This window comes from Labeo rohita, chromosome 2 (genome assembly GCF_022985175.1).
Source record: "Labeo rohita strain BAU-BD-2019 chromosome 2, IGBB_LRoh.1.0, whole genome shotgun sequence".
In the NCBI taxonomy this organism is placed as follows: Eukaryota; Metazoa; Chordata; class Actinopteri; order Cypriniformes; family Cyprinidae; genus Labeo; species Labeo rohita.
Genome location: NC_066870.1, coordinates 3,121,920 through 3,138,171, shown reverse-complemented (window position 1 = coordinate 3,138,171; position 16,252 = coordinate 3,121,920). Strand labels below are relative to the sequence as shown.

General features: G+C 36.6%; 1 protein-coding gene across 1 annotated transcript; it reads right to left on the bottom strand.

Moving 5' to 3' along the window:
* Nucleotides 1–615: 615 nt before the first annotated feature.
* On the bottom strand, nt 616–9,379 carry bcl10 (BCL10 immune signaling adaptor). The gene is made up of 3 exons (XM_051096024.1): nt 9,110–9,379; nt 5,672–5,960; nt 616–3,741 (listed from the first exon to the last, which is right to left on the bottom strand). The coding sequence occupies exons 1-3, from the start codon at nt 9,158–9,160 to the stop codon at nt 3,332–3,334; spliced, it is 750 nt and encodes a 249-aa protein (XP_050951981.1). The 5' UTR covers nt 9,161–9,379; the 3' UTR covers nt 616–3,331.
* Between the last annotated feature and the right edge of the window lie 6,873 nt (nt 9,380–16,252).

Here is a 16,252-nt window from a genome sequence, read left to right as displayed (position 1 = left end):
CTGAAGCTGTTGTCTTGCAGTTTTCAAACTGGTAGAACCAGAGCTCATCTTCAACTTGAATTATCTATGATGCTAAAAGTTCTATCAGATAATTTCACATTTTTTTAAAATCGCCCCGTGTCGTACATCAGATAATATGTAAATAAAACATTTCTGAGCAGGCTGTGCAGCATTCAACTCATTTGTCTGTCACTCTTTGTGGGTGTGGATGTAAAGTATAAAAAATAACAAAATGTTGCAATAACTACATGATGTCTCATCTTTAAATAAGAGGTGAATAATTCTGTTAAACACACTGAGTGGGGTCAACCAATCCGAGAATAGGGATTTTCACACTTGAAATAGTTGACCTTGGGTCATTCTAATCCTTGGTTATCTTACTTAATGCTTCACACTGGTCATAATTTACACAGGTTTAACAATTAATAGGCCTATATTCATAAAACGACGTTTCACTTTTCTTCCTCTTTTAACACATCAATGAAACATATTGTTTTTCAAACATAATGCTGAGATGTTACAAGCATGGTTACCGGCAAAAACTATTTTCAAAATTCCAAACTGACAGTTTCATAAAATAGTTTTGATAGGCCATTCAAAAAAATGGAAGCTGGTCATTTCTTCTTTTATTGTAGGAAAGGTGTTTTAACACATTTAACACATTTTAACATTTGTGTACAAATAAAACTTTGCTTATGTTTATATAAGTTCATGTGACTATCAGTATGAAACATGAGATTTCTCTTATTTAAAACCCACATATTGTATTTGTGTTGAATCAATTATCAAGTGTTTAGACTTTCTATTAGGTGGAGTACTTTACACATAAACCCTAATCCTACTACACTTAGCAGTAAATGTGGGAATTTTTCAGAACATGCAGTTACACAGTAAATCCAGTATGTATTTTATTTTAGTACATAGTAGTTAAAGCCACCTAATAGTGTGACCAATGAAATTATACACTTTCATACAATAATCTGATGAACTGTAACTATATATGACTAGCTATATAACTGTTTAAGAAAATATAAACACAATACACACATGCACATCATCATCATTATAATAATGACATAATTTAATACCATTTACCCTGTCATAAAGATGCTATGCTCCTTGTTGGAGCTTTGTGAGCAGTGCTCTGACAGCATGTGCACATGGGACACATTTTTAAAAGTTAAAGGAAAAAAAAATAAAATAAAGCAAACGGAAGTATAGCATAATATTCAGACTGCTCTTCTTTATAGAGTGAAAGTGAAAGGTGACAGTTGGCTTTTCCTCACAAAAAGCTTCATAAGGCTTAGGTTGCAATGCGCTAATGCAGTCATACGGACTCAACTGGTATTTGTATGCAGTTTTTCTGTCCCTTTCTGAACTCAATAGTCCCAGAACTACATCCACTTTCACTGTATAGAGAGGAGTCTAAAAATTGTAAAAATGTTTCTTCTGGATTTCCAGAAGTCATACAATTTTGGAATGTTTTATAATTTATTCGTTGAGACAAAATGTAGACAAAATAAACAACATGTTTCAGATTAAGCAATAACCGGCTGTTACTTTTATATTATTTCAAGGATCCTCAGTCATACAACATATAAAAATCTAATTTAAAGAATCTACTCAGTGAAATTGAGGTAATAATCTGTACTCAGTTTGTTAGATTTAATCCTATCTAAAATCCACCCCAAACTACAGGTCTACATTTAACAGCTATACCACAGTAAAGTCCTAACTACCTAAACATTTGTCAATAAGTTACACAGCTACACTACCGTTCAAAAGTTTAGGGTCAGTAAGACTTGTAATAGTCTTTAAAGAAGTCTCTTATGCTCATCAAGGCTGCATTTATTTGATTAAAAATATAGAAAAAAAACAAAAAAAAACAGTAATATTGCAAAATGTTTTTACAATATAAAATAATGTTTTTTATTTTAGCATACTTTAAAATAGAATTTATTCCTGTGATGAAAAGCTGAATTTTTATCAGCTGTTACTCCAGTCTTAAGTGTCACATGATCCTTCAGAAATCATTCTAATATGCGGATTTATTATTAGAATGATCAGTGTTGGATAATATCAACAGTTGTGCTGCCAAATATTTTTGGAACCTGTGATTTTTTTTTTCAGGATTCTTTCATGAATAACAAGTTTAAAAAGTACAGTGTTTATTCAAAATATAAATATTTTATAACAATGTAAATTATTTATTATTAACTTTTAATAAACTTTTAATTATTAACTTAATACATCCTTATTATTAACTTTTAATAAACTTTTAATTATTAACTTAATACATCCTTAGTGAATAAAAGGTATTAATGGTATTAATTTCTTAAAAAAAAAAAAAGAAAAAAAAAAAGAAACAATAAAAATGTACTGACCCCAAACTTTTGAACGGTAGTGTATGTACTTATAAAAGTGAGTAATATAAACAGCTTTTGTAGTCAGCATAGCAAACGTTTGCAAGTAACTATACACTGATTTTATCAAAGCATTATTGCTCACTGAGTGGAACAACTATAAACTTAAATCATGGATCCACCCACAACTTAACCACTAGCTCAATGGTAACCACAAAAACACAATATAGAAACTCTTTAAATGTCAAACACAACAGCCTTAAACACCAACATGTTTTCCTATTACTCAGAATAATACATTTTACATATCAAAAAAGGAACATTTACTGTCCTAATCCAGCAATATGCATAACATGTAGGGAACTAAAAATCCACTGCATAGTTTCAGTTAATGCTACAAAAATGCTAAACAAAAATGGGTAAAACTTTACTTAAAACCTTTACATATGATGCATTATAAAAGTATATTAACACATTATTTATGCCATGTAATGCACCTTATTATGCATTGTAAAAACAATTGTTACCACAGTTATAATACAGCATAATACTTAGCTGTTCATTGTTACAACACATTTCACCACATGACAAACAAACCTTCAAATATTATTATGCATTTTAACTTTGGCCACAATTATTTATGAACAGATATCATGCATTACAACGTACATTACACAGTAAATACCTTTATAATGCATCATACACATAACTTTATAAATAGCTTTATAATGCTTCAAGTAAAGTGTTACCGACTTCTACATATTTTAGTACAATGATAAGTAGAAACCAAATGTTCAGCAAGTGTGTTGCTTTAACTCATTTTAATTAAGCACATTTAACAAGCTGATAAGAAGGATTGTTTACAGTGTGACAGTGCTGGTGAGAGACATTTGAAAGACTATTGTTTTGGAAAATGTTCTGAATCTCACACATTGATGGAATGCAGGTGACTGCGTTGAAAGGTTGCACTACGACATGTGAGGCATCGGCGATAAAGAACGTGAGCGCAGCGGCTGGAAATTAGCATCCCCGCTACTTCCTGTACTTCCACAAACAGCAGCATCTATATCCTGGGCGTCCATATCGGGCTCCTCGGGTAGCGGTGGAGCTCCAGGGTCTCCAGGTTTAGGCAGGCTTGATGAGATAGTGGAGGACACGTTCATGCTCCCAGCACCTCCGCAGACCGACAGAGCCTCGTTCCCTCGACCCGATCTGTAACGCAGGTTAAAGGATCCCGTAGCGACAGAGGACGACGGACTTCCTTCCCCTTCTGGATGATAGCATATAGTGGAGTACTTGTCATAGTCCGAGTCCATTTTGGAGAAGTCATTGGTTGCTCCTTTTGTGTTTGAATAACCTGAATTAGCCGAGGACCCAGCTGCAATACATGAAAATATATTAAAACAAATCAGCAGATCACAAACACTTTATGAACACTTTTTAACATAAATAGTAATGAAAGCCAAAATATCAAATGATGTGTATTTGCTGAATAATCCACTGTTTTGTAAAGGGGGTTAAAAATGACAACTTTCACCTGACATTTTTTATTTTATTAAGATTGGTAGGTCTGTTACTAAAATATGTTGACTTTAGCCATCTTTGTTTCATTATATGGCAACGGTAAACATTCAAAAATGGCAAAAATCACTTCTTGTGATTTTTGTCTCATGTGTGCATGCCTGTAACTCAAGGAGTATTAAAGATATCTTAACATCCTTTAGATTCTGGTTTTTAAAAAAACACCTTTTAATACAAAATACCTGAGGGCCATTAATATTCTTTTTCCAAAATTTGCATGCCTGTAACTCTAACAGTATTCAGTATATTTTATTATACTTCTTTTTCTAGATCTTTTTAAAAAAACCTTTCCTTCAGAAACCTTAATTTTCATAACCCCATATAGTTCATTCTCACAGATATGGGGAATTAGAAGCAGCTCCATGTTCAAATTGTTGAATTTTACCCATTTTCAGTGATTGAAAACCAAATGTGATTCACTTTGCACAAAGCTGATACTTACTGCATTTAATGAGGAATGTCTGAAGAATAACAAATGTTCTAGAATATACTAGAATTGTATATTGCTTCCTTCTATCAAAAGAATTACATAAAGCATAACTCTCTGACTACCAAAAATCCATTGAAAATGGTTGAGGTACATTAATTGCTTTCAAAGGTGTATTTGTAAGAATCTATATTTGAATCAGGTTTAGGGATATTTAAAAGACGGGATTTTGTTCATTTTAACAGCTGAAGCTACCAAAAGTTTAAATACACAGAATTGTAACTACAGGTTCCTGCACTGACATCCCGATATCTATTAGACTGAACCATGCAGGGCCTTAAAAATGAAGAAAAGTTTATTAATGAGAATCTAGAAGGATATTAAGATATCTTAAATATTTTTAGAGTTATGGGTATGACAACTTCGGAAAAAAGAATATTAATAGCACTCAGGTATAGACAGGTATGTTCTATGCAACTGAGCTGGTAGAAAAAAAAACGAGATACATATCTAGTTTCAACATTATCTATCCTTCAGATATTCCTCATTAAATAAAAAAAGGATCATCTGTATGCAAAATGAGCTACGTTTGGTTTTTGACTACTGAACGTGTACTATAATTGTCCAGTTTACTCATTTGAATCATCATATCTCTGAGATGAAACCATCAAGGGTCTTTAAAATGAAGACACCAAAATGAAAGTTCGTTAAGAACCAGCATCTAAAAGGATTTAGCGATATCTTTAATACTTCTTGAGTTACAGGCATGCAAGCCTGAGGCAAAAAACACAAGATGTGCTTTTTGCCATTTAATGAAACAACAGATTTTACTAACAGACCTACCAATCTCTGTGTAAATACAATAATGATGCTGCCAGCTTTCTGTCATTTTTACACGCCTCCAATGTGGGCCCCAAATCATTTTAACCCTCCTCAACAAAATAAACATCTGTGATATTTCATATTTCGGCTTTCATCACTATATATGTTAAAAAATATTGACAGAAAAATCTGAGCCGGGGACTTCTGGTTGAGTAGACGGAATGACCCTATTGCATACTAGTTACACAATCATGACACTGATAAAATTTAAACTGTTAACCACTTCCACTTCATTCTATGGTCAGAAAAAGGGGATAGTCTTTTATTAGTCACTGTTCAGTAGTATCACTCAAATGTTAGCCTTTTGTCAGTAGCAATAAAAATAAATAAATAAAAATAAAAAAGTAAAATTTGAAATCAAAATTGAGTTTCATGATATAACTGCTTGAAACCATTTAAAACATGTTCTTTTTTTTACCTTTTAAAGCTTCCAGCCGCTCATTTTTCACGCGCTGCACCTCATCAGTGATCTTTGCGATGATAAAGTTGAGCGTTCGGCCCCATTTGATGGACTCAATTAGCATGTCTAAACCCCGTGGGTTTTCTGCGAGGATATCAAGCAGCTTGCTAGTGCGTCTCCCTCTCGTGGTTCTGCAGCTGATCTCCTCCGTGTCCTCTCGTGTCAAGATTTTCTTCGAGCGCAAGTAATCGAAGTGCCGCTCGGCAATGATCTTATCCACCAGGTATGGCCGTAACCTGTCTATGGCCTGCGGCAAAAAAGAAAAACCAAGGGGAAATATTTAAAAGCTGATATTCATGAAGTAATATTTTTAAAACAAACAAATGAACAAGATTGGTGCTGCCCACAACCTGCATGATGCAAATGGCTGTGGTTGTGGTTGACAAGCATGTGATGCACTGGTTAAAGCAAGAAGTTCGAAGCACAAATTCTTTGCTGTATTGGTGAGCAGTTTTTTTAAGGAAGCCTGTTGCCACCACAAGATAAAAATAAAAAAGGTAATTTCAGAGCTTATGTCTTGCAAGAAAAGAAGTCTGAAGTTCACTTCCAGAACCAAAAATTACAAATAATTTACTTAATCCCCTTGTCATCCAAGATGTTCATGTCTTTCTTTCTTCAGTCGTAAAGAAATTACGTTTTCAGAGGAAAACATTTCAGCATTACTCTCCATATAGTGGACTTCTAAGGTGCCCCCGAGATTGAACTTCCAAAATGTAGTTTAAATGCAGCTTCAAAGGGCTCTAAACGATCCCAGGCGAGGAGGAAGGGTCTTATCTAGCGAAACGATCAGTTATTTGCTAAAAAACAGACTTTTCTTAGGACTGAAGGAAAATAAGACATGAACAGCTTGTATGACTTGGGGGGGGGGGACTTCTCCTTTATCTCAATGAACTGGTAATTCTAAGCAGAAATGTCTTAATTGTGAGATATAAACTCACAATTGCACGAAAAAAGTCATTGTGGGATAAAAAGTCACAATGACCTTTTTTATTCTTTATTTCTTTTTTCTCCAAAAAGTGAGATGTAAGCTCAGATTTGCAAGAAACAAAGTCCAGATTGTGAGAAATAAACTCAGAGTTGTGAAAAACAAAGTCTGAATTGTGAAATATAAACTCAGAATTGAAACAAAGTAAGCCAGAATTGAGAAATATAAACAGAACTGTGAAATATAAACTCATATTTAAGTCTGGATTTTGAGATATAAACTCAAAATCCGATTCTGAGTTTAGAATTTTGATTTTTTATACATAAACTTCAGATTTTGAGACATAAACTCAGAATTGTGACAAAGTCAAAATTTGACAAATATAAATGCAGAATTATGAAAAACAAGGTCCGGATTTCGAGATATGAACTCAGAATGGTGGAAAAAGTCAGAATTAAGAAAAATAAATTTAGAATTATAAATTATAAACTCAGATTTAAGAAAAACCAAGTCCAAATTTTGAGAAATAAACTCAAACTCAGAATTGCGACAAAGTCAGTCAGAATTGAATGGAAAATTAAATAAAAGAGAAACAAAATCTGAATTTTGAGACATAAACTCCCAATTAAAAAAAACAAAGTCTAGATTTTGAGATATAAACTTTTAAAGACATTTAGAATTGTAAAATATAAACTCATAATTGTGTTAAACAGTCCGGATTGTGAGATATAAACTCAGATTTGCAAGATGTTATCTCATAATTTTGAGATGTAAACTCAAGAGTTGCCAAAAAACAAAGTCAGAATTGTGAGAAACAAAGTCTCTCGAAATTATTTGTGAGATAAAAGTCTCACAAATCTTGTTTATTTTTTATCCTGTGGTGGAAACAAGTTTCCATAGTCCTAATTCACAGTTTTGGCAAAGAACTGTTATCATGCACAATCGGGTCCAACCAGGGTTAGCCAGAGACAGGCGTCTGCAGTTGTAGCAGGTAGTCAGTCCTCTTTTGCTGTGCTACAGAGTAATGTGGTAGCTCTACTACTATATGCTGTGCTGCACAACAGCTGATCTTTTTGAAGATTGTATGAACATTGCATTGTTTGCTCGTTCTTACTAAGAGATTTAAAGATTTAAAGTCACCATGAAATAAGGCCATCTGCGTTTTTTAATGAAATACTGCAGTGCTTGTTGTTCATGTGCACTCATAATCTTTAATCCAAATAAGTGTCTGATGACATGGCGTGAGGGCGGGACAACCTGTCACTCACATGAGATCACACCAATAGCAAACAACAACGATCCAATCACTTCCCGATTAACAAAATCAAGTCCTGCCTACTACTCATGTCACATACTCGCTGTGTTCGAAATCGCATGCCCTCTTCAGTAGATACTTTTTTGAATAACTAATTACTTTGCGAGCACAAAGAAGGAACATGCTTTATATAGTATGAATGTGTATATTATGTAATCTGGATGTACTACATTCCTCAAGTTGTTATTGTCACGTGGCCATTCATAAATCCTCTCCCGTGGCCTTTTGGGATAATAAAGTGTCCACTGTATACAAACTGCATCTTATTTTGGAGGCTGTGTCCTGCAGGGGTTGCATTTGAAGGCTGCATACGTCATTGGAGAAAAGAAAAGTAACTTAAATTACAAGTAAAAAAAAAAAATACAGTATTTTACACCTCACAGGGAATAATGGTCAAATTCATTACGATTACTTTTCTTAAATAAGACATTCTTGATGACGTATGCAGCCTACAAATGTGACCTTTGAGGGACGCAGCCTCCGAAATGAGACACAGCTATACACTTAAGAATCATGCAGGAAGTAGCAGGTTTTTGCCTACTCTTCATGACTACTGTGTGAATTCAGACCTACTTCTTTTCATGCACACTGTTTTTTGCCTACTATATAGTAGGGAAGTATGCGATTTCGGATGCAGCCATCCTGATCCTTTGTCTACTAGTTAGTAGAGAAGTATCTCCAAGCTTTATGACTGGCTAACACACTAGACACAACTGTGATTTTTCATGCCAAGCATTGACAAGCAAACTTTTTTGTTTGTTTTTGTGAAGCAGAATTTACATATTTAATACATAAAGGCTGACAATCACTTAATCATTGTTGCCTGAAAGTATAAGTGTAAGTGTGTACTTTTTAGTATGATACTTTGTGTTTATAGATAATCCACATACCAGAAACAAACTCTGTGCTAAATGGAGAGCATAAAAACTTAATGAACTGCCTTTCGAGAAGTCATTTAGTGATTCACATTGGTCTTTACCACTCTTTCACATATTTAGCAGTTCGATCGTGTTTCTGGTCAGCGGATCAATAGAGAACTGGCACCGCTGCCACTTCCAGCTCAATACAACGCATTCCCTGACAAACTCACTAACATGTTCACATACTCATGGCATCACTGATCTGTTTAACCCACCTTCACACACGAGTTACTTACTTCCTTCTTTATATCGGCCATTTCGTCCTCCGTCAGGTGAGTAACATCCATCCTGTCGTCTGTTTTTCACCTTTTTCTGAGTTTTCAACTGGTTCCGGTAAGAAAATATGACTACGAACTCAACATTAAAGAGAAGAAGCATGAAAATACGAGACTTTTACACACATGCAATGGCGAAGCCCGAACTGGTTTTGACCGAACTATCTAATAGTTCTTTTAAAGTAAAGGGGAACTACCGGATCTCCAACTTCCTTATTTGATACATACATAGGCGCACTTACGTCATAATGCACGCGCATCACTCATCATCATCATAGTGCAGCGCTTTATGGAGGACTATATCACATGGAAAATATTCTTATTACGATGTATTCCGCAATATTTCAACAAGCTGGAAAAAATGGACTCACCCAGAACTGAATGGCAAAACTGTTTATAGGTCAGTATGTCACATCAGCATCTGCATACTTTTTGTCTGTTTTTTAATCATGAACGACATGAAGAATCATTTGATGATTTTTCTGATAATTCTGTCTGTTCCTTTTATACCTTATTTCAAGATTCATTGTCTGTTTACTTACATACTTGGAATATGACAATTAAAATTGTATTTTAATATGTCTTTGTTACAGTGTAATTATTCAGTTAAGTACTGAGTATTATTAACAACTTGTACTTACTATTTGGTTAATATATTGGTTTGCTTTAGGGTTAGTTGTTTGTAAGTACATATAACATTGTAAATAGCAGTCTTTTTCCTTGTTTACCTTTGTTACACATGTAATTACTATACAAAGTAAAAGCAACAGACCAAAACTTACTAAAGATTCAGTCTTGGGTTAATACGAAAGGTAGAGAATATAGAATCAAACCAAATCTACAAAATCATCGTTAACAACGTCTTTATCATTTAAACACATTATTCACCGTCTCTTTCAACATGTTCAATTATTTTTACTTTGAAAAATTATGCATTAAAATTAACATTGCTATATTTATTTTAACAGAATAGCGTACATGCTATGGTGCCTTCTTTTTGTTATAATTGTACTTTATAACAAAAATTTATATTTGTAATAAATTTCGCTTTCGCCAACCTAGGGACGCCAATTAAGGTAGTGAATTTAACTTTCGCCAACCTAGGGAGGTGAAATAGGGTAGTGATGGGTACTCATGTCATGGCTGATGTTATGATTCTTGGATCACGTCAGTTAATGTGTGGTTATGAGTACATCACATAAGAAAGATTGGTGGGATCTCTAACTTGTAGAACCTCTTCTGTATTATCAACACAAGGAAGACACAAGTTGTAATAAAATAAATTTTATTAACAAGATAGACAAGAGTAATCAACAACTACTAAATGAATACCATGAATGAAGAAGGAATAAAGTGCATAAGATGCATAAAAAGCAAGTGATTATGTTGGGAGGTGCTATGTCAGAGCTACGTTATTTGGACAGATGAACTGTTGCTACTCTGAAACAAATAAGGTGAAGAACCTTATTATGCATCAAACAAATACGTGTAAGATTTGTTATCAACTGCAATCAGCTATAATATTTAATGTAAGTTAGAAAATCATATACTGAAAATATACAACAATGCCAAGGTCTCTGGAAGAGGTTTGGAAGTGATATTTACATTCGCTTTGGTTGAGTGAGCAGTCCGGTGGCGGCGACTTCGTCCACTGGTTGCGCTGGTGGCAGTACAGTGGGGAAAGGAGGAGGAATCCGTTTTGACAGCCTTGAAGATAAAGCGCTGTAGGATGCTGATCTCCTGGAGCACCAAGGGTCCTAAGATCTGGAACACGCAGATGTGGCCCTGGAGTAGGTGCTGAAGGTCCTTAGCTTGGAACACGCAAGCAAATGTACCTGAAGTGAAGGTTTGCTCGCCGGAGCTTAACCTTGTTGCAAATGTCTGTGTGTCTTCTGCCTCTCTGGGCTAGAGACTCAGAACTTGGTCAATCCGCTTTGTCTGTCTAGGATGGAGACTCAGGACGCTGCATCTCGCTGGACGAAGACTCTGAATGTAGATTATCTCTTTCCTCACAGGCTGGAGGCTCAGAACATTTTCATATCTGTTGCTGCCTCAAAAGCTGGGGACTTGGACTTGGTATCTGTTGTTGTCTCACTTTTGCAGGCCGGAGACTCAGAACGAAGGTTGTTCTGTTAGTGTCCTTTCTTTATGGGACTCAGACTCAGAACTGTGTATCTGTTACTGTCTCTCTGAATGAGAGACTCAGTACTTTGTTACTCTGTTTGTGTCTTTCCCCTATGAGACTCAGACTCAGAACATTGGTGTTTCTGTTAGTGTCCCTTGGACGTGCCGGAGACTCAGAACAAAGGTTTGTTCTGTTTGTGTCTTTTCCTTCACAGGACTCAGACTTAGAACAAGGAGTGTCTTTTGTAAGGGTACCTTTATCCCTTTCCGATGAGGAGGAGATTGAAATTTGGCACTTCTCCATTTCCATGCTATGATTGGCTGGTTCCATCAGAGTGAGGGGGCATGTGGTCGCCCACCCTTCTTTCCTCCTGTGGAATTTATTTGCATAGTCCAAACACAAAGCTAGAAAAGTGTCACTAAAGTTTTACCGGTGCATTTCTCACTTTCCAAACCATGGAAACCAAACCAGAATGCTTTTGGCAATGTTACGAACACATTAAGTCCAAACATGATGGGAAAAGATTGAACTGTCATGCATGTATTCATTTGTCCATTAACAGCTGAGTTTGTGTGAGATGTTGCACTACACTTGCTGTCACAAGGATTACTTATTTCTCTGAATAAGTATAAAATGTGTGTGTTGTAGTGTGCATCAGTTTTAAGATTTGAAAACATAGTTATGAATGGATTTGGATAGATCTCCAAGATCTCTCTTTGTTTTACCCAATGCTGCTGCATCTGGAGGTCCTAAGGAATTTTTATGGTCGGTCACAGGCCAAACCCTTAGGAATCAGTCTCAAGGTGGGTGAAGGGCACAAACTGCATTTTGACCAATAGGAAGTTCTGTCCTTCCCGGGCTTTGTACCAAAGGTGGTCTTCTTGCGCTCTAAGAGATGTCTGGCTGTTGTCCTGGCATCTTTATCTGATCCGTTGGACAGTTTGCTTATGTTAGTTCACCAAGATCCAATCAAAATGTAGCAAACCTCTGTCCACTATGTGGTCAGGGAGGGGCCCCCTTGCCATAAACTGGGCCCTGGAATGTGCTGTCCACTACATATTTAACTTTTAATTTTATATGTTTACGTTTATTTAACTTTGTATGTTTAGTTGAATTAAGCATAGTTGCTTTAGCATTCATGTAAATGTGATGTAAAGGTTCAGATATGACACAATGTAAAAATCATTTACCTACAAACAGATACTGGCCAGAAGACAATGGGCTCCCCCTGCTGGGCTATGATTCATTGCTATGTTTTTTTTAACCTTTACCATCATGACATAGGCTGCAGTCGCAATCAATCAATCAAGAATTGTTTTACATCTTTCCATATAATGTCTTATTAGTAGCACTAATAATTTCAGAATAGTAATGCCCTATTCATTACTAGCTTGTTACTCATTAGTGGCTCTTCTAGTAGTGTTGCTGCTCACTGCACTTCCTTGAAATTTGCTAATTAGGGCCCGAGCACCAATGATCAGTTTCTTCTTCTCCAAAATGAATCTTATTTTTGAGGGCCTAAACATGCTTAAAAACTCATGATACATGATAAGTTGTGAAAATTTACATCTGATATGGGTTTCAGAAGTGGGTGTGGCAAAATAGCTTGATAGCGCCACTCACAAAATTTCAACAAAGTGCCCCTCAAGCTACATTTCACGTATGAAGTTCGGTAGACCCATGTAACACACCAGTACCTACAAAAAAGTCCCCCGGTACGAAGTCCAAAACCCTCAAGAAGTCTGTTGTTTTGAATTTTCTCTCCAAGTTTTGCGCTGTTTTTGCCATTTTAAGGTACTGTATTTAAACAAACTCCTCCTAGAGATTTAAACAGATCAACACCAAATTTGGTCAGTGTAATCTAAAGCACTTTGTGATGTTAAATTGCGAAGATCTTGAGTTTTCGTTGAAGGGCGTGTCCGTGGCGGCTTGACGAACTTCGATGTTTCGCCATGAAACAGGAAGTTGTTATAAATCAGGCATACAATGTCCAATCTGCCCCAAAATGCACATGTTTGATAAGAATCCTAGCCTGAACACATCTAAAGACTGTTGTAATCATAGCAGCACCTGCTGGCAACAGGATATGTTATGGTTTACACTAACTCAAATATACCCGGTTCAATCTGCGCCAAACTTCATATGTTTGATCAAAGTCCTGACCTAGGACATCTACATGCCAATATTCAGTTATTTAGTATAAAGTTTGGCACATATACACTGACCAAAATTATAAACGCAACACTTTTGTTTTTGCCCCCATTTTTCATGAGCTGAACTCAAAGATCTAAGACTTTTTTTATGTACACAAATTCCTATTTCTCTTAAATGTTGTTCACAAATCTGTCTAAATTTGTGTTAGTGAGCACTTCTCCTTTTGCCGAGATAATCCATCCACCTGTGGCATATCAAGATACTGATTAGACAGCATGATTATTGCACAGGTGTGCCTTAAGCTGGCCACAATAAAAGGCCACTCTAAAATGTGCAGTTTTATCACACAGCACAATGCCACAGATGTTGCATATTTTGAGGGAGCATGCAATTGGAATGCTGACTGCAGGAATGTCCACCAGCGCTGTTGCCCATAAATTGAAGGTTCATTTCTCTACCATAAGCCGTCTCCAAAGGCGTTTCAGAGAATTTGGCAGTACATCCAACCAGCCTCACAACTGCAGACCATGTGTAACCACACCAGCTCAGGACCTCCACATCCAGCATCTTCACCTCCAAGATCTCCTGAGACCAGCCACCCGGACAGCTGCTGCAACAATCGGTTTGCATAACCAAAGAATTTCTGCACAAACTGTCAGAAACCATCTCAGGCAAGCTCATCTGCATGCTCGACCTGACTGCAGTTCGTCATTGTAACCGATTGAGTGGGCAAATGCTCACATTCGATGCTGTCTGGCTCTTCAGAGAGGTGTTCTCTTCATGGATGAATCCTGGTTTTCATTGTACAGGGCAGATGGCAGACAGCGTGTATGGCATCGTGTGGGTGAGCGGTTTGCTGATGTCAACGTTGTGGATCCAGTGGCTCATGGTGGGGGTGGGGTTATGGTATGGGCAGGCGTATGTTATTGACATTGAACACAAGTGCATTTTATTGATGGCATTTTGAATGCACAGAAATACCGTGATGAGATCCTGAGGCCCATTGTTGTGCCATTCATCCATGACCATCACCTCATGTTGCAGCATGATAATGCACGGCCCCATGTTGCAAGGATCTGTACACAATTCCTGGAAGCTGAAAACATCCCAGTTCTTGCATGGCCAGCATAATCACTGGATATGTCACTGATTGAGCATGTTTGGGATGCTCTGGATTGGTGTATACGACAGCGTGTTCCAGTTCCTGCCAATATCCAGCAACTTCGCTCAGCCACTGAAGAGGAGTGGACCAACATTCCACAGGCCACAATCAACAACCTGATCAACTCTATGCGAAGGAGATGTGTTGCACTGCGTGAGGCAAATGGTGGTCACACCAGATACTGACTGGTTTTCGGAGAGAAATAGGTCTTTTTTGTACATAGAGTTCAGCTCATGAAAAATGGGGGCAAAAACAAAAGTGTTGCGTTTATAATTTTGGTCTTTGTAAATTACTTCGACATATTTCTAGTATATTTACCACTTTAAATGCATATTGCTTACCGTTCACTGGTTTCCTAGAGCCACTGGGTGGCAGTGAGCCTGGGTGTGAGGGCCCTTCCAATGGCTGAAATGTTTAGGAAGTCTATCTTCAAATATTCAAGGACTTTGGTTAATACTTAGGATACTTACAGATTAGCACCTTATTGTCATACGCATGAATTTATCACAACAAATTTGATGGGCACAGTGTCATTCTTAACAATATGGTTGATATCACGCTTTATATTAGCTTTTTATTGCTGCGCTAAACAAATCTATAATGAACACACAAACAGTATTGGTTGCATCAGTTTTTGCTTATATAATTGAATAAACATGCAGATTATAGAATCTGCAGCCGCCTATGATAACAAATAAACTGTATTTCTATAATCACTTAGGACAGAGGTTTTCAGACTTTTTTGTCAGCCAAATCCCTTTGGTACCCCCTGAGATTTTAAGTTAATATTTCCATGATTTAATGGGGCATTTGCATGTTTACTTTTTTAATTCGTTTTTTTATCCATCGGTGTGGCGTCACACCGACAGAGGCCGCTCCCACGATAGTTGATTGACATGAGCGTCTTACCTCAGATCTCTATTCACTGACCTCCATTGTTTTGATGCCAGAGCAGGGATGTAAATTAGACAAGAATATCTCAGAATGAGCGACTGAGGTGTTGTGTTGCTGGATGTAATAATGAACATAGTGGTCGTCATTTACTCCCGACGTCTGAGATGCAGTGGATTACGTTTATTTGTGAAGGGAATGCACCTCCCGATCTACATAAATGCGTCTATGTTCACGCAAATCATTTGTGATCCAGCTTCACCTACAGCAGAAGTGAGTATAAGGTTTTTTTTTTGAACCTCTGCAATCACCTTTCCTAATAACGTGCTAGTTAGGAAGTTTAGCGGCTAAACGCACTAAATGCGGCTAAAGTAAACAGGCTTGTCACTCCACAAAGAGAAGAGAGGGGTGGGGCGAGCAGAGCTCATTTGCATTTAAAGGAACAGTCCCTCATAATGGGATGATTTTTGCAGAGCTCATTTTGTCAAGGTAAAAAGGGTGCTGTTTTACACAACCATTGTGAATTTTTAACCAAAGTATATTATAGACTTTTCATTAAGACCCTAAAGAATCATACCAACTTGTTGAAAATGGGCATCCGATGACCCCTTTAAAATAATTGATTTATTCAAATGTTATGACTTATTTAGAATTCATTTCAAGCATTTCATCAACTCATGAATCCCCTGAAATTCACTCTTTAACCTCTGTTTGGCAAACCATGAATTAGGATATGTTTATTCACAGTGTTTTTGCACATAAACTACTGACA

Coding starts and splice junctions, on each gene's coding strand:
- bcl10 (XM_051096024.1), bottom strand. CDS start 9,160: ATGGATGTTACTCACCTGACGGAGGACGAAATGGCCGATATAAAGAAG. Junction 5,961..9,109: donor TGGCCGATATAAAGAAGGAA/GTAAGTAACTCG, acceptor TTTTTGCCGCAG/GCCATAGACAGGTTACGGCC. Junction 3,742..5,671: donor GCGGCTGGAAGCTTTAAAAG/GTAAAAAAAAGA, acceptor CATGTATTGCAG/CTGGGTCCTCGGCTAATTCA.